General features: G+C 42.7%; 1 protein-coding gene across 2 annotated transcripts in view; it reads left to right on the top strand.

Moving 5' to 3' along the window:
- The window catches only part of LOC143855710 (smr (Small MutS Related) domain-containing protein), a 79,037-nt gene that overhangs the window by 20,991 nt on the left and 33,923 nt on the right, over window positions 1–24,123 (top strand). For both annotated transcript variants that reach the window (XM_077365790.1, XM_077365789.1), the window contains exons 3-4: window positions 11,314–11,466; window positions 23,782–23,867. In XM_077365790.1, the coding sequence (XP_077221905.1) occupies window positions 11,314–11,466; window positions 23,782–23,867 (239 nt within the window). The remainder of the gene's footprint in view (window positions 1–11,313; window positions 11,467–23,781; window positions 23,868–24,123) is intronic.

Below are 24,123 nucleotides of genomic sequence, written 5' to 3'. Positions count from 1 at the left end.
TTGACGGGACCCCAGTCCCTCGCAGCTGGAGCATGGACAACCTCCGAGAATTTTACCAGAAAAAAGACAGGGTAAGTTCCGTGTTTTTCTTTAAAAGCATGACAAATGTTTGTTTGTTTCTTTTTGTGTCTCTAGAAGCAAAGATGTATTTTCTCCTTAAACAAATCAATGGAATAGCGTTTCTACTTAAAACCATACGTATCTCCACTTTCCGGCCCATAATAAACGAGGGACCCGAAAGAAGATAGGGAGTGAGACAGAGGTAGCATCGGGGCCGATCCCCCCGAGAATACCCTAAAACGCTCCCCATGAAGAAAAGACCTCCCCTTAAGGGGCAGGCGGGACCCATTAACCCCAGACTGATCACCCGAGGGGAAGATAGTCCTTCCAGACACCTCACGGGGTGCACAAGAAATATTCTCGACGGTCAGATTGAAATTCAATACCAAAAGGCTCAGATAACCCGGAGCACATCGTGTATATAAAAAAAAGGGGAAGAAAGCAGAAAAAGGAAGGAAAGAAGGAGAATTCAAAAGTTATTACAGACCCCACAAGAAAAAGTAAAATATAAGGTCCAAAATACATCCTGGCATCACTGAGCCCCCTCAGAGGTCTCAAGGACTACTGGATCCGCCTGGGCAGCCACCTCCTCTCCAACCAGCTCCGGTGCCTCTACTGGTACCGGCGGAGGATCGACCTCAGCCTCATGCATCAGCCTGTCAAGGGGAAAGGAAGGATCAACCTCTTGAACACGCCTCCGGCATTCAGCAAAAGCATCAATCTCAACATCCACACTAAACGCGGCCCTAAGAAACTCCACTGAGCCACGCCATTCCTCCCGCGCCTCCGCCAGTTCCCGGGCATGCGTTCGACGAGCCACCGCCAATTTGTCCACCGCACGACTTCTCCCCTCTATAGTTGTCCGGAGGTCTTCCTGAAGTCGAGCGACAGTATCATCAAAGGTCATTCTCTCCGCCCGGGCTCTATCCAAATCCTCGCTTAGCTGCCGGTTTCGCTCCTCAAAGGCACTTATCTCAGCCTCATCTTCGAGCAGGCACTGCACCATCCTCCTGGCATAGCTCTGGGACTGCAAAAGCAACATATCAGAAAGTTTCCAACGTACGTTCTCAAAATAGCAAAGAAAGAAACGTACAAACAGAAAACCGGCCACCCTGTACTTACGCAAGATGTTGATTGAAAATACTGAGCCCCAAGGGCCCTACGATCGTAGCCCTCCAACTCAGCCTCGTCGCCAGGAAGGGCGGTCGTCACCCCCAGCTCCACCCCAACCCGGGGATTCGCAAGTACGCTATCCTCAACGCCAATCTTCCAGTTAGGCTTAAACAACTCTCCTCGCGCCTGGAAGCTCTGCGGAGGAAGCACCACCCGTTCCAGAAGAAGTTTGGTCATAACCACCCCCTCCATCCGACTTGGCACGTCCTCCGCAAAGGCAGGAGAACGTGCCACGCGAACAGGATCCCCCTGCCGAGCGCTAGAAGGGGCAGCCCTCTTGGCGGACGGCTCCGACTCCGAAGGACAAAGCCTAGCCGCCCCCTTTTCTCCGACCGCTCGAGCAGAGGGGCTAGAAGGCACGGATGCCGCGAGTTTCGCTTGCGACCGGCCCAGCCTGGCTACGGCCATGAAATCAGAAGGGATCTTCTTGTGACTCATCAGACCCTTCGTCACCACCGCAACTCCTTTCCCCTTCCCAGCGTCACCAGAAGAAGACATACCTCCTGCCAAAAACAGGAGAACAACAACCGCTCAGAACGAAGGAAAGCAACAAAAAAAAAAGGAAAAAAAAGGGGAGAAACAGAGAGGGAGAAAGAGGAGAGGCGCTCACCACGACGGCTGGCGGAACTCTCCCCCGTTCCCTCGCCCACACAGCGGGTCCTCCTCTCCGCCGCTCCCAGCAAACCAAGCCTCTTCAAGCTCCTCTCCCATCTAAACTCGGAAACGTCAATAGCCTCCCCAGAGGCGAGCTTCCCCAATTCAAACTTGCTATAGCCAGACTCGTCGGGGACGGACTTCCTCCGCCACTCAACGGAGCGCCTCCACGACCGAGGAAAGTGCCAGTAGGCGTCCGACGGAGGGGTGATGAACACATACTCCTCCTTCCACTTTTTGATGGAGGAAGGCAAGTTCGCCGCCATTTTCATCTGAGGACGCTGGGTCAGATATAGCCAGCTGTCCTCCCCCTTCACTAATGGGCTAAGGGCAACACAGGCCTGGAGCAGCGGAAGGTCAAAAATATCCCTTCAATTATTCCTGTAGGCTGAACCTTGTGAAGATCCGCCTTGGCCACAAAGGCCAAGAGAGTGCGCAAACTATTAGGCGCCAGTTGGGAGGGGGCCACTCGGTAAAATTCGAGGGCCTCTACTATAATGTCCAAGAGCGGGAACCTAACCCACGACCACTGCAAGGCGCTAGGGTGATCCCCCTTTTAAACTCAAGAAGGGAATCCTGGTACCTCGAAACAAGGCAACCCATTTAACGACGCTACCGATTCCCGGGGACGGCCGCCAGAAAAAACGGCGCGCCTCCTCGATCCCCGGAGCCCTCGTAAATATCCTCATCATGACTTCGCTCAAACAAAACGTTACTCCCTTGGCCCATTCAATGGACCAAAGGAGTAAGGGGGAGTTATGATGGGACACAAATACGGCTATATTCTCAGATATCGCCACGTGTCGTCCATGCACGAGCAGAGCCATATCATCATGAAGAAAGGCATTGGAAAACGGCAAAGACCACACAATCATGACACGTGTCACCCCCTCGCCGCCCAGGCCTCATCATCACAAATCATGGAAGGAAATGGCCGCCAAAGCCATGCGCGCCGGCGAAGCAGGGGGACGGCCCAATCCTGCAAAAGAAGGTTTTCTCTCCATAATGATGAAAAGGGCCGCGCGCCTCCCTTTAAAAGGGAGGAAAAGGAAGAAGGAGAGGAGGCTGGTCCGCTGAGAAAAGGACTTCACCCATTCTCCACTCTAGACACCGGAAAAAGAGGCGAGGCAACAACAGAGGAGGCTAGGAACTCAATCCTGCTCTCCCTGCTAGTCCCCTCCGACCCACTCACTCACGCACCCAGAAAAGATTCCGCACGCTGCCCCTGGTAACCCTGATCGAAACCCCTTCCCCATCTCGCTGTTCTTTATATTGATTGGTCGAAGGATCTGTCTTGGGTGTCGAAGTGGTCGTCCGGGACCCACCTCGGACCCCCTGACCCCCTTTGTTTGTGATTGCAGACCCCGCGGAGGCCCTCTACCGACCGCGCAATCGCAGGCCCGGATTCAGACGCCATCACGCACCACATTTCACATGCAAGTCATATAAATATAATTATGTATAATATACTACTATTACAGTTATGGTTGTGGTTTCAGTATGCGTTTTGGTTTCGATATGCATTTCAATGGGGATGGAAACATAAACATTTCGGTCGTTTCGTTTCGGTTTCAGTGGAAATTTAAAACCATAGCCATGACCAAGGTTCACAATATTAGCATTGGTCAATCAATCAAAACTCCTTTAACTCGCCCGAGTTACTATAATACAAGAACTTTGGGACCGAGAACTACTAGAGTACCCAACTTAGGATTGTATAATGTTGGAAATTCACAGGCTGTGGAAATGTCTTCTCAGCTTCAGCATATCATATGCAAAATACACAGACATCACAAATGCCCAAGCATTTGAAAGATCCAAAGAAAAGAGGTGTGAACCCTAGCAGAGATGATGATTGAGGAGCAACGAAGAGTGTTTAATCCCTCAGTGTTGTCAAGGGTGAAATGGGGGTGCAAAGTTGCCAATGTGGCTAAATCAATCGTGATGAAGAATTTGATCCTATGATGCTAATAGTGATGTGAGGATGACGAAGAACGTACAACGGCATGAAGGCGGAGGCGGGGAGATTGACCAACAGAAGTGTAACAAAACTGTGGTTCAAGTGTCGAAACAATGAAATCCAGAAGTTTAAATAGACATACAAAGGAAATCGTGATTCCTGGGTAATCTAAGTGATCTTAGATCTTTAGATTTCATCTTTTTTTACAAGTGAAAACAAAAGGGTCTAAATATATCGAGAAGGGGGTTCTACACTCTGAAACAATGTTGGCAAGTGTTAGATAGGCATTATGTGTGTATGTTGCCTAAGGGCATAGTGGTCTTTGTTGTCTTCTCTCTTTATATATATACATTAGTGAGGGGGAGAACACCCTAACTCACTCTTTCTCAACTCTCTTCTCTTATTCCTCTTCCCTTCAACATGGTATCAGAGCCCTAGGGCTGTGACTCCCCTAGGGACCACCATTGTTCTCTCCTTCTTCCCTTTTCACTAACCCTAACCCTAAAGCCTCCGACAACCCCTACTCCCTTCGCGTGGCCTAAATTCCCTATGTTCACCTTTTGTTTTTCTCTATCTTCGCGGGTCCGATGTTTTCTCTGAGCACCTATTCCTATCTGTTTGCTAGTGCTCCTCACTCTCCTTCTCATATGTTTTTTTAATCGTGGCTGCTGTCTCCACGGAGGTTCCATCCTGTGATCTATCCTATTCTATCTGACTTTGCCGTGGTGGTTACGAGTCTCTATTTCTTTTATGTTATCATGGATCCTCTTGTTGTTTCAGATCCTCTTGTCAGTCCATCTCCTACTGAGAGTGTCTCCACTTTACCCATGGCTTCTTCGTCTAGCTATACCCCTTCTTATTCTCCCTCCTTAGACCAGTCTTTTCCTCAGATGACCTCTGGGAAACTCGATGGCTCAAATTATCTCAGTTGGCGTTAGGCCGTCGAGACATGCCTTCTTGCCAAGGCTCAGGTGTCCCTTATTGAGCGTGATCCTCCTTCCTCTTCTGATCCCTCTTATGACCGCTAGCGGCAGGACGATGCTATGATCCGCACTCTCCTCTGGCAGAGTATGGTTCCTGCTGTTGCATGACCGATGATGAGTCTGCCCTCGGCCAAGGCTGTTTGGAATCACACTGCTCATTTACTCTGGGGTTGATAACCTCACACACATCTTTGCTACTTATTCCAAATGGATATGGCTTTAGTGTGGGAATGACTCTCGCTCCACCCACTACAGCCGCTTTGCCTCTCTTTGCCAGCAGTTGGATGCCTTCATGCCTCTTACCTTTGATGTCACGGTCCTCGCTCGTCAGCGGGACCAACTCCGGGCTATTCATTACCTCCACTCCTTGGGCCCGGACTTCTTGCCTTTTCGCCAGCAACGACTTGGATCGGGGTCTCTTCCGTCTCTTACTGGGATCTATTCACGAGCCCAGTAGTGCGACCCAAGGTGGCTCTTCTACTATTCTTCCTATTGAGGGATCTGCCCTTGTTGCCTCTGATGGTAGCTTCCGCTCTGGACGTGGTGGTGGCCAAGTTGGCCGTGGTAGAGGCCGCGACGGTCGTGGTGGCGGTGGCAGTGATTTTGCTAGTGGCAGAGGCTCTGGTGGTTAGGGCCATTCTTATTGCACTCATTGTCGACGAGAGGGCCTTCATGTTGATATTTGCTACACCCTTCATCCAGAGCTTTGCCCCCCGGTCGGCCCACCTTCCTATGTCAGATTCCATCGACGCTTCGCCGTCTCCTTCCATCCTTGGCAGTACTCCATCCGCCATCTCGAGCGATACCTTTACCATCTCCAGGACGGACTATGAGGAGTTGCAACGCCTTCGCCTTAGCAGTCATCCACCCACTGCTGGTTTTACACAGACAGGTAGTTCACCTACTACTCTTCGTACTCGGTCGAGTCCCTCGATTATTGATTATGGGGCCTCCAATCACCTGACTGGTAACTTCTCATCACTTAGTTCTTTTCGTCCTTTTCACAACCTATCTCGGTCTGTTACTCTAGCTGATGGGACTACGGCTCCCAGTTCTGGTATTGGGACTCTTACTCCCCATTAGGGCTTTACTTTATCCTTTGTCCTTTGTGTCCCCAAGTCCCCTTTTAACTTACTTTCTTTTAGTCAGATTACTAAAGCCATTAATTGCCCTGTCTCATTTTTCCCCTCTTATTGTTTGTTTCAGGACATCTCGAATGGGAGGACGATTGGCTCTGAATGTGAGGTGGATGGTTTCTACTAGCTTCAGTGCACACCACCGCGCATCATTCAGCGGCTCCAACAGACTTCTGTTATCTCTTCTCCGCTTTAGCCCTTTTAGTGTGAGTCATACTAACTTGGGAAACACCATCATGTGTTTTTTCCCCCTCGGGTTGTTAGTTGAGTGTCTAGTCCTTTTGAGTTAGTTCATTCTGATGTATGGGGTCTCTCGAGGACCACCTCTCTTGTTGGTTACATATACTTTATTGTTTTTGTGGATGATTATTCCCGAACGACATGGTTGTATTTATTAAAAGATAGATATGAAGCCTTTACTGCTGTTCGCACTTTCTATGCTGAGATTGTTACCCAATATTCTTTTTCTCTTAAATGTTTACGCACAGATAATGCTAGGCAGTACACCTCCCATGCCCTTTAGGATTTCCTCACCTCTCATGTCATCCTCCACTAGTCCTCTTGTGCTTACACCTCCAAGCAGAACGGTGTTGTTGAGAGAAAGTTGAGATATTTACTGGATATGGCTTGCACCATGTTCTTTCTAATGCATGTTCCTAAATTGTATTGGAGCGACGCTATCCTCACGGCTGGTTTCTTAGCCAACCGTCTGCGCTCTTTAGTCCTCGGCGGTCAGTCATCCTTCTCGGTTCTACACTCTCAGGGAGACCCCTTTCCCCTTACTCCACCGATATTTGGTTGTGTCTCCTTTCTTCACAACCTTACCCGGGTTTGGATAAGCTAGATTCCCGGACTGAGCGTTGTGTCTTTCTGGGATACTCTCGTACCCATAAGGGTTACAAGTGATACAGCCCTAGACTTCGTTGCCTTTTTGTATCCGCCGATGTTTCCTTCTTTGATTCTCTCCCCTTTTCTCCTCCTTCTGCACATGGACCTCCTACCTCTGCTCTCTGTCTCCCTCTACCTTCAGATCTTCCTGACCCGGTTCCTTCACCTGTTCCTTCCTTAGAGGTCCCTGTGCATCCTCCTGTCTCGGACTCTCCACCTTCCGAGGTTTCGACAGCTCCTCGTCCGCCTGCTACTACGAGATTCTATCAGTGGCATCTGCGAGGAGATCCTCCTCCACCTCCTCTCGAGGCATCGTCTCTTCAGTCGGAGCTTCCGACCTCTACCTCTCAAGTACCCTCTTCTTCTTCTTCTTCTTCTTCTTCTGATGTAGCTGTAGATGCTCCATTGCCTCACGCACTCGTTCACATACTACTGCTCAACCTATTTCATCTTATGTTTCTTATGATCATCTAACCCATCATTTTGTACTTTCGTCTCCTCTTTGTCTTCTGTTTCTTTGCATAAGTCTGTGCAGGAGGCTCTTGCCCACCCTGGGTGACATGCTGCTATGGACAGTGAGATGGCCGCTCTCCAGGTCAACCACACTTGAGATATTGTTTCTCCTCCTCCTAGTGCTCATCCTGTTGGCTGTAGATGGGTCTATGCCATCAAATATTTCCCAGATGGGACGGTTGAGCGCCTTAAGGCGTGCTTGGTTGCCAAAGGATACACGCAGACCTATGGGATGGACTATGATGAGACCTCTCTTGTTGCCAAGATTCCATCCGTGCATGTTTTTATTTCTCTTGCAGTCAATCATTGTTGGCCACTGTATCAGCTAGACGTAAAAAATGCCTTCCTCCATGGAGATTTGGCTGAGGAGGTGTACATGGAGCAATCTCCTGGTAATGTTGCTCAGGGGGAGATGTCCTCCTCAGCATGTAAGCTTCGCTAATCATTGTATGGTCTCAAACATTCCCCTCGAGCCTGGTTTGGACGGTTCAGTGAAGCCCTTATGAGTTATGGCATGAGGCAGTTTGCGGTTGACCATTCAGTTTTCAGCCATCAGTCTTGTACCGGTCATGTTCTCCTTATTGTGTATGTGGATGACATTATTATCACAGGAAGTGACACAGCTGGCATTCAGTAGTTGAAGAATTTTCTGTAAAAAGAGTTCTCCACAAAAGACCTTGGCCACCTTCGATATTTTTTAGGGATCGAGGCAGCCTACTCAGGTACTAGCCTCTCCCTCTCCTAGAGGAAGTATGTGCTGGATCTTCTAGATGAGACATGGTGGTTGGGCATGAAAGCAACCACTACCCCCATGGACCCAAATACAAAGCTCCATCCAAAAGGTGACTTGTTACATAATCCTGGTAGATACCGAAGACTTGTGGGAAAGCTTTTATACCTCACAGTGACTAGACCAGAGATCTCTTATGCCGTGGGAGTTGTTACCCAATTCATGAGTGCTCCTCGTACATTCCACTGGGTAGCTGTGAGTCAGATTCTTTGATATCTGAAAGGTGCCCCAGGAAAGGTCCACTTTTCAAAAGACATGGCCATCAGAGAGTAGAGGGATACAATGATGCTAACTGGGTAGGTTCTCCAGTAGATAGACACTCCACTAATGGCTATTGTACCTTTGTGGGAGGTGACTTAGTATCCTGTCGGAGCAAGAAGCAAAATGTGGTAGCCTTGTCCAGTGCTTTTTTTTTTAAAAAGTAGCCAAATCCAGTGCTGAAGCCGAATATCGAGCCATGTCTCATACTGGCAGTGAGCTTATCCGGCTTCAATCACTTTTTGTCTGAGATTGGACTTTCCTCATCATCCCCAGCTTAGCTATACCGTGACAACAAGGCAGCTATTCATATTGCTACCAATCCGTTCTTCCCATGAGCGTACGAAGCACATAGAGGTGAATTGTCACTTCATACGTCACAGGATTCAGTAGAGAGAGATATGCACTACTTTCACTCGGTCAGTCTGCTGATGTTTTCACCAAGCCCCTCGCAAGGCTAGACTTATTGATATTTGTACCAAGCTTGGAATGCTCAATATTTACATTCCAGCTTGAGGGGCAGTGTTAGATAGGCATTATCTGTGTGAATGTTGCCTATGGGCATAGTGGTTATTGTGTTTTCTCTCTTTAGATAAATACATTAGTGAGAGGGAGAACGCCCTCACTCTCTCTTTCTCAACTCTCTTCTCTTCTCAACAGCAAGAATCATGTGGGTATGATCCGATATGGCACTTGTATTGTCACTTTATTGGTCGATACAACCCATTTGAGCATCATATCAGCTGATTTGGCTGGTATGAAGTCCATGTGGGTGTGATTCTTTTTAATCTCCGATATAAGGGGGTGTATCCATATCATCCTCGGCTGATGCGAAGATATTATTACTTACTACAATCATAACCAAACTAGGTAGCATGGGCTTGCTTTTTGCTAGAATTTTGTGCATGCAGCATGAAGATAACAGGGCGAAGTTCCTCAATGTTGGTTGCCTTTCTTTGATTTAGTTGTACTGGTGATCAATGTATGTTAAAATTCATTGGTTCAGTTGCTGCAGATGAACTCATCCAAATCATTAATTTGTTTCCAACAGATCCCATAACTCTTGGAAGAAGCCAAAGGGAAACAATTGGGGCTCAATGCTTAATTTTCTAGACAAAAATGTTCACCTACATAAATGAGGCCCTAATCTTGGTCATCCCTTAATGTATAGACCAGGGAGATCTCTCCCTATCCCAAGTAAGCAAGAGGATTTGGAAGAAATCTATTATTGCTTTCATTCATTGGAAGAAACTTAGCATTACTTTGTGAGTTGATGAAAGCAAAGCTTATGCACAAGTTCATAGTACAACCAAAGATAATTGGGAGAAGAAGGTCGTTTGAGACCCAATATTGGCCCTAAGGAGACCATTAGTCATGCTAAAGTTAATAGCGGGTTCTACAAGGCTATCTTTGTCACAAAGGTAAGGGTGGGCCATTTTGATTTAGGTGATTTTTTTAAATTTTGTCTAGTAAAAGTTTAAGTAGGTTATGGAGGCACTTTGAAAGGAACATAATTTGGAATCTTTCATCTTTGAGTCATTTGTAAGATCCAAAATACATGTTTTGGGTTTTTTTTTTTTGTTTAAGATGGGTTTAGAGTGTAGGGAAGTTTAGAAATATAATTTAGAGTTTGACAGTTCAAGGAAGTTTTTAATTAAAGAAAATATAATTGGTTATGTTTGTCGGCAGCAACATAGTACACTTTCTAATTTATATTGTTTGGACTGCATTTTCAAAAAATAATTGTTTGGCCTGTTGTAAAATAGAAAGTAGGCTTATTTAGGTTGATATATGGGCTGAGATTGATCCTAAATCAACGGTTGCGAACAAACTAGGGTTCCATATCTAATATTCTTTTGGATTGGTTAATAAATATTTACTAATTTTGCAGTTGGATTTTGGTTTTTATTGTATGATCAAATCTATTGTCATTTTATCGCTCTAGTATTATTTGTGAAAATCAATTTATTGCTTGTGTGTGTGTCATAGTTATTTCCTTTAGTAAGTACCAAATAACAGTTGGATTTGGGTTTTTATTGTACTTTGATCTTGTTATGATCAAATCTATTGTCATTTTATCTCTCTAGTATTATTTGTGAAAATCAATTTATTGCTTGTGTGTGTGTCATAGTTATTTCCTTTAGTAAGTATCAAATATCAATAACCAGAGCACTTGAGAATAATCTGTATAGAGCAGTATGAATTGTGCATTTATATTTATTTCTAGGTGTATGAGATTACCTTATTTATGGACTCGGTTCATTAAAGCTTAGGTTTTCAATGTTATCTAATTAATAGAAACCAGAGCACCTAAGAATAATCTGTGTATAGCAGTATGGATTGTGCATTTATATTTATGTCTAGGTGTATTAGATTAACTTATTTATTGACTCAGTTCATAAAAGCCTAGGTTTTCAATGTTATCTAATTAATAGAAACCAACTAAAGCGAACCAGCCATTATTACAAGATTTTTGGAGTTCTAGGTTGCTTTGATTTGTTGTGGTGGCAAATAATGGGATCAAGAAGGGAAAGTCATAGTAGGGATATTGGAAAAACACTGCATTTTAAGAAGAGGGCTGATTAGACATCCTTAAAATTAGGCATGACACACCTCTGTTTGTTCTATTTGAGAAAAAGTAAAGAGCAAACAAAATAAAAAAGCTGACATGTTGGACAATGCTTTCGGTTATGGGTGTCAATGTCTATTCTCTTTAACAATTAATTTATGACCCCTCCTCAATAGGCTTGCCTTTGCAACATTGGTAAACGATCTAAGTATAGTTGTTGTGAGGCCACTGAAATGGTTGATTTGAAGGGCTTCCTTTTACCTCTTTATGTTCATTATGACATTGCTAAAATTATTTGTATTTATTTCAGTGAAATTGTGTCTTTTCAGGCTTTGGATACATTGCTTGAGCTGTCTGCTTCATATGACCAGTTTAAGAACAGCGAATGTGGTAGTTCTGGTGAAAACAATAGACATGATAGACGAATCATGGTTGAACAATCTGGCAATTGCCTTGTGCCCAGTATAATAAGGAAATGCCAGGTATTTTTTCGAAGTTGATGATTTGAATTGTGAGCATTTTGGATATTTTATGGAAATTTAGATCACCACTTGTTTGTTTAAATGTAAGATTACTTCGCACATAGCAAAAGCATTTGGAAATGATTGAATCGTGTTATTTTGAAAAAAGGAAGTTTGCCACAAAACTATATAGACAGAAGCTTAGTTATCATAATGTCATAATGTAATGAATGTTGTTTTAGGGAACTGATATATTCGCCTCCTTTTCTCACGTTGGAAAGCCCCCTCTAGTGTATTTATGACTACTCTTTTACACTAGAGGTGGTTGTCCCAAGTAAAGAAATGGGGCAAATATATCATTTCCCTATTTTAACTTCTTTGTGTCACAAAACATTTCTGTTTCATTTTTAACATTTGTCATGGTTTTGATTGTTTTCATGCTGGTACAACCACCTTTTAGACCTTGCATCACTTATTCAATTGGGACGAGATCAAAATTGAACCAGTTTTCAGCCGCATGACAATGTTTAAAACGGCATTTTATTGAAAAAAAAACGTATTTGAGGATTTTGCGTTTAAAACTTTTATTTGCCAAAAAACGTGTTTTATTGAACAAAATGTTAAATGTTTAAAACATGTTTTATATACATATTAAACACGTTCTTTTATGATTTTCCAACTTTACCTCTCCTTTAATCGTAAGTTACAAGTTTAGCACCGAGAGGGGTAAACCCTAATTTCCGTCTTTTTCTCTCCGTCTCTTTCTCTGCGCACTCATCGCCCTCCCAAACCCTAATCCCCCTTCACACTCTCTCCGTGCTTACCGGAATGAGGGTCTGAAATTATGATTTAACGGTTGTCGTCAAGAAGGTGCCCCCCTTCTCTTTCCCTCTCTCAATCTCTTTCACTCTATCATTTTCATCATTAAGGGATACAAAAACTATTTCTGAGCCTTCTGTCTTTCTTAGCTTCATCTATGACACGGTTATGTGGGGTTGATCTGGAGTAATCTGTGATTGTCTGCTGATTTGCAAATTTTTTTTTTTTGAAATATGACACAATAAAATAGAAAGATTTGGACTCGGATTGACACAATATGCATGAGCAGCAAGCAGATTGCTTGGACGATGACTTATTTGTTTTGGTTGGTAAGCTTGGATGATGACTTGTGGGAAGAAGAACCCATTTTTCTGTGTGAGAAGGCTTCTTAAAAGGGCTAAAGCAAAGCTACTTCCTCTCCCCCCTCTTCTCATTTTTCTTTTCTTTTTATTATTATTTTTTGTTATATCTCCTCACGTAGTATAGATGAATATGTTGTTTTCAACTAGTTTTGGTGCCTCTCCATAAGCTTCTTGCATGCCATAGCTATAAGAAAACCAATCAATGTAGCTGATAATTTGGCATTTTCAACTTAATTTGTTTTCCTTATTCACTTGCTTGGCGATGTGTGGTTTGGTGCACAAGGCTTGCGGGTTAGGGTTTAAAAGGAAATGGGTTGTTTATGTTCATGAGCCAAAGGGAAAGCTGATGGACTTATGCATCTATAATAGGAGTTCATACATAGGAAATTTTGAGGTTTCGCTGTCAATTTTACGGTTTTACCTTCTCAGTCACTTTAGTCTTTCATTGTGAAGTTACTTCTTCAGTTTATCTTGTCAATTTTACCTTCTCTACTCACGGAATCAAGAGGATGCACTACTATTCAAAAAAATCAAGAGGATCGTTTGGGTTTCGATCGTTTCCGAATATAGCCTCTTCCACAATGCAAATGAGATTTTGGTAAATTAAAGGAAGCCAAAAACAAATCAGAAACATAAGAGAGATATACAAATGAGGTGAATTGAGTGTTTGAAGCCAAAACATAACCACCAAAACTTTCTTCCATCAATGGATAAGTAAAAGAAAAAACTGTACTCTATAACAGAAATCCAAAAAATGACAAGTCAAATGATTTCTTCTTATGGTCTTATATGCTCCTTAATGATATTCATAGAATTTTGGTGCTACGTTTACATGCACAGGTATGCATATACAAGCATACATATATGCGGACTTACATGCTTTTTTTAATCCGTTTTTAAGACTAAAACGTATTAAACTTTTTTTATTTGTTGAACATATTTTTAACGTTTGCATTTATTTGACCGTTTTTACTACGTCTTTTGAACAAGTACCGTATTAAACCTGAATTTATTTTCTGTCCCGTTTTTTTACCGCACCACGGTTTGTTAACTATTGTTGGACATGCACATGGAAAACCTATGTTCAGACGGGTATTAGGATGAAAACCTTATTGTATCTTATAGTTTTGCATGGAAAACACTAGTAGTTGGCATGAGAGGGAGGGCATCACTCTTATGTCCTCATTGTATCCTCCCACCAACAATCTCCACGATGAAAGCACATAGAGGAGACCCTACTTCCTTTTTCTCTAAAGGCACCTCTCTTTGCTATGTTCCTCGTCAGACCCCATCTCATCCCCAATTGGGAAGTAGTTTTCCTCTCCAACCCTCTCGGCCCACCTTTTTACTAGTGGCTTTCATATCTTTTCGCTAGGGAGCAACTTCTTCAGGGACCCCACCAGTATTCCCGGCAACTTTACGACCTTCAGATGCATCCTTCCTTGTAAATTTTCAAAAAAAAAAAAAAGATGCATCCTTCCTTGTGTCACGGGCCTTCAGTATCATGACCAGGTCGGTGTGCACTTGCAATTCTCTTACGAAAATGCAAGTCAGCGAAGCAAGTTTGCGAGGTTGAGCCTACAAAAGTAAAAAATAGAAGTGAAGTTCATGTGTTTACAAGAAAGCATAGGGGCTCATGCAATGGAGAGGAAAGCAAATGATCTTTATTGCTGAGCTCAGTCACTGTAGAATTTACAAAGTAACAACGCTACAAACTTCCTAAGGAGTTTATGTCACCCGTTGACTAAATTGGAGTCCCGGCTAGGATGTGTACTAGCAAGCACCGCTTGTTGCCCAAGCAAGCTCCCAGTCATGAATAGGAGCGCCCACAAAAGTTGCTACATTTGCCTTCTACTTTATTTTTGGTAAGATGCATGATTTTAAAATTCCACCAAAACCTACACAAAACAACCAAAATGTTTTCGTTTACATCCCCACCGAAATGCATACTTAAACTAAACTGCAAGTGTATTAGTGGTATTCTATATCAGTATGTGTTAGATAATTATATTTATACTATTTGTAAGCTATCATTGGAAAGCTATCATTCTGGAAAGGAAACTGGTGGTAAAGAAAACCCCTAAATGGGAGCCTACTCCCATGGGATTTTTGAAACTAAATTTCAACGGAAGCTCGATTGCTAACCCCGGAAAAGCAGGAATAGGGGGTGTTATCCGTGACGAATTGAGGAGAATTGTAATGTCCTACTCGGGTCCGGTGGGGACTTGTGACGCCAACGCGGCTGAAGTGAGGGCACTTTTGTTTGGGCTAAAGTGGTTCACATGTAGGTGCTCAAAGCGTCTGATTGTCGAGGGGGATTCCACTAACGCGATCGCGTGGGCTAGTGACAAATCAAAGGCACATTGGCGGTTACACCGCTTCGTTGCAGAAATTAAGGATTTGGTGCATGCTTTACGACCGATGATAGTACATAGAAGGCGCTCGGCTAATGAAATGGCTGATGAATTGGCAAAAAAAGGTGTGATATTGGAGGACATGGTCATTCATTGTGTACCAGAGGCATTAGTGAATATGTTTTCTTAGACTAATGTAATCATCATGATGTAATTGGATGGTATCTCTACTATCACAGGGGACACCTTGTCCCTTGTTATGGTTTTATTAATAAAAGTCAAATTTCAAAGATAAATAAATTATATTTATACTATTTGCATGTGAAATTTAGTTTATGTATTATGCATAAATATTTATATGAATTACACTTGGAATGTGATATGTATTGAATTATCAGACATGTGCGACATTGCATGTTACTAGGTGTTTGATGTTAAACCATTGTGGAAGACTGTCGCTTATGTGATGATTTCTAAGATTCTATTTGTGCTTTGTATAACATTTCCTAAAGTTTTTTTTTCCCCCTGAATGGTGAGCATTTCCTGAAGTTTCATCTTAAAATTCTATCCCTTGCATATATTTTCATACGTTTTCATGATTTGATTGGATTTCCACTAAAATTTCCAATCGAAGCAAAAATGTTATTGTTTTCGTGACGACTGAAACCGAAACCGAAACTGAAATTTAAAACTTTGGTAATATGTACACTCAGGTCCCAAATTGATACTAACACCCTATATATCCCAATTGGGTTTTGACTTTGGTAGGCTCTTCCGCCTCAGGAGGTTCTCTCTTTTTTTTTTTCCGGATCTTTAAAACTTCCTTGCGGCATTATATGCTCAGCTAATATAGTTTCAACTTCATAGGACTTGTTATATGGCACATAGGACTTGTTATATGGTACGTTGTGAATTTATGTGTCTTTCTTGTTGTCTTCTCTGTTAGCAAGTTAAGGCTTCAAACGGCTTTCATGGAAAATAGGATGGATCTTTACACAAGTGAGGAGCTGGACTCTAAAAGGGAGTTTTTCAACTTGTTCAGGAATAGGAACTAGACCTTTAAACTTATGAACCATGCCTTTGTAGACTTTATAGGTGAACTTGAGTTGATTTGCATTAAGTTTCTCCAGCACTATAACTCTCCAACCCTGAAGTTTACTGGTCTATGCTCTATAGTCTGCCATTTTCTTCATTCTTTTGGAAGCTTTCTCCAAGTAGGCTCTAGCTATGTCTACATTCATAGGCCACTCATTGGTTAATTGATAGGTAGGGCTGACTGTTGCCATTGTATACATCTTCAACGGCATGTGGCATGGAAGATTGCCGACCTATTGTTAGTTCAAGTGGGCTCTGATTGGATGCAAAGCTCTTTTGCAGATTATTAAAAAAATTGGGCTCCATCAAGTTAGTGAACCCAATTCCTATTGATTGGCACTAACAAAATATCTCAAGTATTCTTCAAGGAAGGCATTCTATTTGTCCATCAGCATGGGTGTGTGGGCTAGTGGAGAAGTTCAACTTTGTTTCCAGCAATTAAGAACTTATGAGGTTTGAGCCTCTAGCTCAATTTGATAAGGCTTTGGTTTTCAACCTTGAGGTCGGAGGTTCAATCCGAATTTGTTTAGGCTTTGGTTTTCAACCTTGAGGCTCGTAACATTGTTCCTCCAACTTCAAGGCAGCTAACTCGGGCTTCCAACTTAGCGCATATGCCCCTTGATTCCATTGGCCTGTCTTGTACTCAAGCACCATGTCAAACTTTGTATGAAGTCTTGCCAACGGGCTTGTTTCAGTGATAGCTTCCTCTGTGTTTGAAAGTAACTCGTGGCCAGATTGTCGGACTTAACAGTGAACTTGGAGCTGAGGTATCTCTTTATCTTGCACTCTATGCCTCTGTTTAGTGTCATTGATTTTACGACTCATAAGCAATGGGTGCCCTTCTTGCATGAGCAGGGAGTCGCCCATTTGAATGCCAAAGGGCAAGGAATGGTTTGACAATTGTAGTGCCGGCTCCTCCATCACAATATTCTTTGGGTCTTCAAAGGCTTTAAGACACTTTTCTGACCATAACCGCAGCACTGACTTGAGTATTTTGATATGAACCGCCAATAGTAGTTAAGAAGAGCTATATGAGTTCTCCCACCTTGGTTGGGGCTTGTCAGTCTTGTGTAGGCACGGATTTTCTCACTGTCCATGCGAATTTCACCCCTACCGATTTCATGTCCTAAAAACATTATGCGCTATTGAGCAAAACGGCACTTCTCCAACTCCACATAGAGCCGGTTCCTCCTAAACATCTCAAGAACTTTCTTTAAGTGGTCAATGTATTCTTCTAAGCTATTGTTATACACCACAAGGTCATCAAGGTACACCATCATGAACTTGTCTAGAAACTAAAATAGTAGCTTTTTCATCAAGTTACAGAAGGTGGCATGGGCGTAAGTAAGACTGGACGACATTGTCAATAACTAAAAAACGTCTTATCTGTGTTATACAAGTTGTCTTAGGCTTGTCTTCCTCGACGATCCGTACATGATAGTAGCTAGACCGCAAGTCCAGCTTTGAGAATTTGTTTCTCCCAACCAAGGTTTGAAATTTCTGTTTCGGTGGAAATTTCAGTGTAAATCTTATAATTGGCCGAAAGTTTTAAATTTTGGTTTCAGTTTTAAACCATTCTACCGACTGATCAAATTAAGTTCACAATTAGAGGGATGAGGTATTTGTTCTTCACATTCAACTCGTTTAGTGCTCAATAATCGATGCACAATCGTAGACTCCTATCATACTTCTTTTGAAACAATACAAGAGCCACGGAAGGGGCTTTAGATGGCCTAAGTAATCTCGATTCCAATAGCTCATCAAGTTTCCTTTTAAGTTCGGCCAACTCAAGTGGGACCATCTATGGATCCTGGATAGCGGAGGAGCGCGGCGTTCCGTTTTTGTTTGGTCGGGAGGCATGCCCTATCTCTCTGTATCTCCCCACACTCGGGTGGTGTGTGTTTTGTTAATTGTTCATCTTGTTCCCTTTTGGTTAGGGGTGTGTTTTTGTCTATGTTTCCTGTGAACTTGGTATAAAGATCTGAATTTCACCGGAAAAGAGAGGTTCTCAGAGTCACCACCTAGGTTAGGGCCTAGGACCTTGATATGCATTTCTAGTGAATTTGGGATAAAGATCCGAATTTCACGAGAAAGGCAATAATTAAAATTGCCGTCTAATTTGGGCCCTAGACCCCTGATTAACTCTGTTTTCGGTATGGTCTTGTCAGAAATCTGAGTAAAAGATATGGTTGCATGAGGGGAAGGTGTTAGGCACCCCTCATGCCCGGGAGAACCTGGTCTGTTGACTTAAATTGGTGGATGTGGGAAAACTCTAGCAAAATTGATTTTAAACTCTTGTTTACGATTAAGCTTATTCCGGAGTTGGATTTTAAAAGGAAGGAAAGAGAATAAAAGTAAGAAAAGTGGGTCTTTTGCTTTCAAATACGGAGGGAAAATAGAATTTACATGACTTGGGAAATAAAGGAAAGCCATTCAGAGGGAAATAAAGGAATTTATTTAATCTAGTTGCTCATAGACAACAATACTCAAAAGATTGAGATAGACCATACAACACTTCGCTCTAGGAACCTAGTAGCATGGCCAATATCTAATCAGATTGATTGTTGAGTACAAAGATTTGGAATTAAAGAAACCTCCTTTGATTAGACTTTATAGACAATGAAGGAGCCTCTTTAATCTAGTTGTTCATAGACAATAATACTCAAAAGATTGAGATAGACCATACAACACTTCGCTCTAGGCACCTAGAAGCACGGTCAATCTCTAATCTAATTGATTGTTGAGCATAAAAAACCGGAATTAAGGAAACAACCTGTGATTAGACTTTACAGACAGTAAATGAGTCACTTTAATCTAGTTGTTCATAGACAACAATACTCAAAAGATTGAGATAACCATACAACGCTTCGCTCTAGGCACCTAGCAGCACGATCAATCTCTAATCATATTGATTGTTAATACAAGAACCGGAATTAAGGAAATTCCTTTAATAATGGAAAAAGGAGATAATGGAAAAAGGAGAAAATGAGGGGATTTATGCGCTTGGGGTAGAGGATCCCCAAACCCTATAGCTACCCACTACCGGTTTTGTAAAGTACAAAAAGATGTAAATATACCTAGTTAAAGAGGTTGGTGCTGCTCCAAATCCTCATAAATTCGACAGAACTCTGACGTCTGGTATTATATCAGAGGAGATTTTGGCAGAACTCCGACGTCCGATTATATATTAGAAGAGACTTGGCAGAAACTAGTTAGGATTAGTTTCTGGAAATCTCCCCATGCTTCTCTAGCTTTCTCTCTAGGGTTTTCTAAACCAAAGGGGAAAGGGGTGTGAATACCAAATAGGGAGGGGTGCTAAAAGCTAAAGGGGTGCAATTATCAAAAGGGGGGGGGTGAAAACTAGAGCAAAAGGGGATAGGGAATGAAAAAGGGATGAAATGAGAGGAGGGGGAGGTCCCCTTTTATAGTTTTTCCAAGGAAAATCGCAGGGGACCTCACTTGCAATTTTGGAGGGCACCAAAATCGCAGGGGAGATGAGCCCCACCACCAAAAAGTGGTTCCGTGGCTTCGGCTAGGGTTTCAGAGCACCGAAAATGGGTTTTGGGTTTCTGAGAGTGGTTTTCTGGTTGTTGGAGTGCTTGTCGGTTCCGAAAAAGTTGTTTCAGTGTCCCAAACTGACCTCCAGTTGTCGGAAAATGGTCCCGGGCAGTGAAAAAGTAACTTTTGGTAGTTTATAGTTTTTAGTGACCAAAATGCGGTTAATTGCTCGGTTGCTAGTAAGTGGTTTTTGGTTTCCAATGAAATGTGTTTGGTTGCCAAATGTGATATTTGGTTCCTAAGGAGTATTTCTTGGTAACCGTGGATAGATTACGGTTCCTAGAAAGTGGTTTTTGGTGACCAAAAGCGGTTTTCTGGTCTTAAAAATGGGATTCGGGTCCCTGGAACCATGGTTTTAAATTTTGGTTTCGGCACCAGTTTCGGACCCCACTGAAATCGAAATTTCGGTTGAAATCCGGCGAAACAAGATAAACACTATTTTATTCCATACAAAATTTCTGCCGAAATTACCAAAATTTCTGTAAAATATTTAATTAATTAAAAAAACAGGTTTTTGGGTGAAATTTCAGGAAAAAAACGAAATTTCGACCGAAATTCCGAAATTTCAACCGAAATAAATACCATTTCGGGTATATGTGATTTTAGTGTCGGTCTCGACCGAAATCCGAAATTTCGGTCGAAATTTAAAACCATGCCTGGAAGTTGGTCCTGGGTTCCCGGTTTTTAGTGTTTGTTTGTGGGTTGCTTGATAAGTGGTTATTGGCTCTAGGATGGTTGTTCCTGGTAGCCAAAGTGGTTTTTTGTTCCCAAAAAGGTGATTTCTGGTGACCGAAAGGTGTTTTGGTTCCTAGAAATGGCTTCCGGCAGAGCTTTTGCGGAGTTTTGGCATTTGGATCCTCGGGATGTTGTGTTTGCTGTAAAAAGCGGGTGTCGAGCTAGTGGGCTTTATCCTTGGGATCTTTGTTTGACCAATTCAGGGCTCAATCGGGAGGTTTTTGGTGACCTCAGATGGTTCTGGATGTAGGCTTGGTTGTTAGGGTGTCTTGGTGGTTTGGGTAACTTTGTGTTGTCGAAAACCTAGGAAAACACTGAGAGAGATATAGAGAGAAACACCAGAGAGGCTTCGGGACTCATCATAGGATTCATCATCTCAACAACCTATCATTAGTCCTGTCTTGACAAAATGGGGTGTCTCCACCATCCTGTAAGGGGCTCAAATGAGGGGCACTGTTCCTAGCTCAAGCTCAATCTTATGATCCACTGTATTTCCTGGCGGCAATGTTCTTGGTAGCTTTTCTGGAATTACATCCTTAAAGCCTTCCAAGATATGTTTGATGCCATGAGGGATAGGGTTCTGCCCCAATTATGTTTCTCTCATCTTCAAGGTACCCACAAAAGTATTTTCTTCCCATCTTTAGGTCCTTGTTTAGCTGAAGATCTGATATGTGTTTGACACCCTTATTTTCTTGTTGCATCACAGAGGCCATGCAAGGGCCTCCACCCTAAACATGCATAATGAGTTGAGGTAGGGATTGGCACAACTTTAGCAGGGTTCAAAATATCCATCCTCAATGGCATTATATTAAATGAAAATGAAGTACTATACTTTGATGTGGAAACGTAACAATGAGTTTGTTGTCTTCTTAATATTGCTGTTTTTTGTGTTTTATCCATTGATTGGAAGGTTGACAAATGGATCATTCGAATGATGACCAAGTATCTATGCATTAGCTCACCACAATGGCCTCCATTGTGTATTGGTACTTATCGAGTATAGAATATGTTAACTTACCAACTTCTCCAAAAGCTTAAGCTGTTGGAGAAAGGCGTTATTTATCAACACTCCCCCGCACATGTGGCCCACTTGGCAAACATGTGGCACATGCGGTCCCACTTTGGGCCGACCATCACATTTGGATTTTTGCTATCCGGGAGGTTTGAACTCGAGCCCTTTGGCTCTGATAGACTGATACCATGTTAACTGACCAACTTCTCCAAAAGCTTAAGCTGTTGGAGAAAGGTGTTATTTATGTTTTATACTTTAACAGAATAGATCTGCTTTTCTTTGTTCCTACGAACAGAATTGTTCAATTATTACTAATGTAAGGTGTTGTGGATTTCATCCAGGGGTGCGGCTATGAGGTTTGTTTCTCCCGCGTCTCGACCACGGTCCAATCTTAATTGACACACCCCTTGCTGAGCCGGTGACAAGGCGTGCTGACAAGTTCACTGCTTTCAGCTTGTTGGAGTCTTTCTTGAGCTTCAGCTTCAACCACTTTGCCTCCCGATCAGAGACAAAGTCATGAGTGACATTCATGTCAATCATGGCTCGGGTCATATTGCCATTGATGCATTCCTCAACATATATCAACCCCCTGGATGGGACCTTCTCTACTGTTTGCCCATTGATAGCATTGAGCAATCTTAGAGATCCCACCCTTGGTTATCTTCACCTTGAGTCTGAGGCGAAGGTTACGACCTGCGGACAATTGGCCACACGATGTGGCCCTTTGCATATGAAACATCCACACTTAGGTGCTAAGTTGGATGATTCTAAAAACAATCCTTGGGATGAGACTTTCATTCTCTTGACCCTTCTCATTCAAGTTTTTGGAAGTTTAAATGTTAGCTTCCTTTGCAGTATCATTTACAACATTGTCAACCCGTCTTTAGCTAGCCTCCTTTGCAGTATCATTCACATCATAGTCAACCTGTCTTTAGCTAGCCTCCTTTGCAGTATCATTCACATCATAGTCAACCTGTCTTTAGCTGCAGTTTGCGCCGCTGTGAGGTCCTGTACTCCCCTCCTCTGAAGCTCCACCTAAGCCCAAGGTTTCAATCCCTCCATGAATTGGAAGAGCTTGACACCTAACTTGCTCTTGCTGTCTAGTATCAGTGCCGGAAACTGCTTCGGATATTCTCTAAGCATCCCCATGTGTTGGAGACATCTTAGATTATTTGGAGCAATGAAATCTACATTCTTGGGCAAGAACTGTGTCTTTAACTTATGATTCAAGTCCTCCCAAGTATCAATCATGCTCCACCCGTCTTGTATATCCTCATATTGAGTACTCCAGCATAGTTTGGCGTATCTGGTAAAGTACATGGTGACAGTCACAACTTTTGCCTCACCCTTTAGGTGTGTGACACGAAAGTATTGTTCCATGTCAATCACAAAGTTTTGTAGCTCCTTGGGATCATGGGGTTTTGGAACCCGAACCCTATTAGGTTGTGTTCCACACCCACCTTTCACTTCTTGGGTGTGGGAACTCTGGTTCTGATATCAACTATGACGGGCCTTCAGTCTCAAAACTAGGTCAGTGCAGTACTTTCGGTTATCTCACAGCAAGTAAGTCAGCCAAGCAGGGTTTTAAGGATTAAAACCTACAAAGCAACCGCGAAAGGGAAGCTAAGTTCATGACCACACAAGAAAACAAAGGGACAACAACAATAGAGAGGAAAGCCAACAATATGTATTACTAAGCTCAATCAACTTACAATTTATAAAGCAACATTGCTACAAACATACGAGTGACAAGGTCCCCCGTTGACTATATCAGAGTACCTGGTAGGATGTGCACTAGCAAGCACTACTCGATGGCCAAGCAAGCTTCCAGGTTAATAGGGAGAAGCACCTTACTAGCTTGGACAGGAGTGCCCACCAAAGGTGCTATGTTTATATATTACTTTTTTGGTACACGGTCCCAAATTGATACTAAGATCTTGTGCATATATACATACATACACACAAGTCACGGGCCATATGCCATGCAAACAACGCTGGATTAAATGGACCTGTGGTTCTTGTGAGTTATGCTGCTACAGTTGTTTCCACATTTTTATCCTGATATCCTTGCTGGAAATCTTACCCACCTCATAAGAAAACCCTACAGATTTGTTGGAGATGTTCTGATGGTGTTTCCTCATGCACATGTCAATCTTGAAGACAATGATATCATCCTCTTCTCCAAGGGTGACTATTAATGTATCAATGCCCCTGAGATATCATCCTTATTTCTTTTCTGCATCATCTCTTCATATATGTATTCATATCGGTTGTAAATAAGATACTTTGAAAATGATTATAATATTCTTCTGAACTCTTTTTAGCTCTGTATTAGCATTGCCAAAATGTCTGTTATTGTATCATGTGTTATTTACTCTCCTGACTGGGAACTTATACATAGTTGACAGATAAGGTGTCAGATTCAACATGCGACCTATCTGAAAAAGAACTTCATGAAGTATTAGAGTCTGCAAGATATGATTGCAGGTAAGCCCTTTTGACCAACATGTTTCTTATACATATAATATGTAGGCATGATGAATCTTGGATACTGCAAGAAATTTACTTGACACAGGGTGCTGGTGTCAAAAGTTCTTACTCAGTTTCATATTTGTCATTCTGTGATTGCAAAGCTTCAGTGTCTTTTAACTCGGAACTAGTTCCGACACCGTGGGCCGTCGTTGAACAGCAATAACGAGCCTTCTGGACTAAGCCAATGACCCTGAAGTGTATTAGAAATTGT

The sequence above is a fragment of the Tasmannia lanceolata genome, unplaced genomic scaffold, assembly GCF_043159265.1.
Source record: "Tasmannia lanceolata isolate RefF3 unplaced genomic scaffold, GAP_Taslan_0.1 ptg000023l, whole genome shotgun sequence".
Taxonomy (NCBI): Eukaryota; Viridiplantae; Streptophyta; class Magnoliopsida; order Canellales; family Winteraceae; genus Tasmannia; species Tasmannia lanceolata.
Note: the sequence above shows the minus strand (reverse complement) of the source record. Positions and strands in the feature narration are given on the sequence as shown.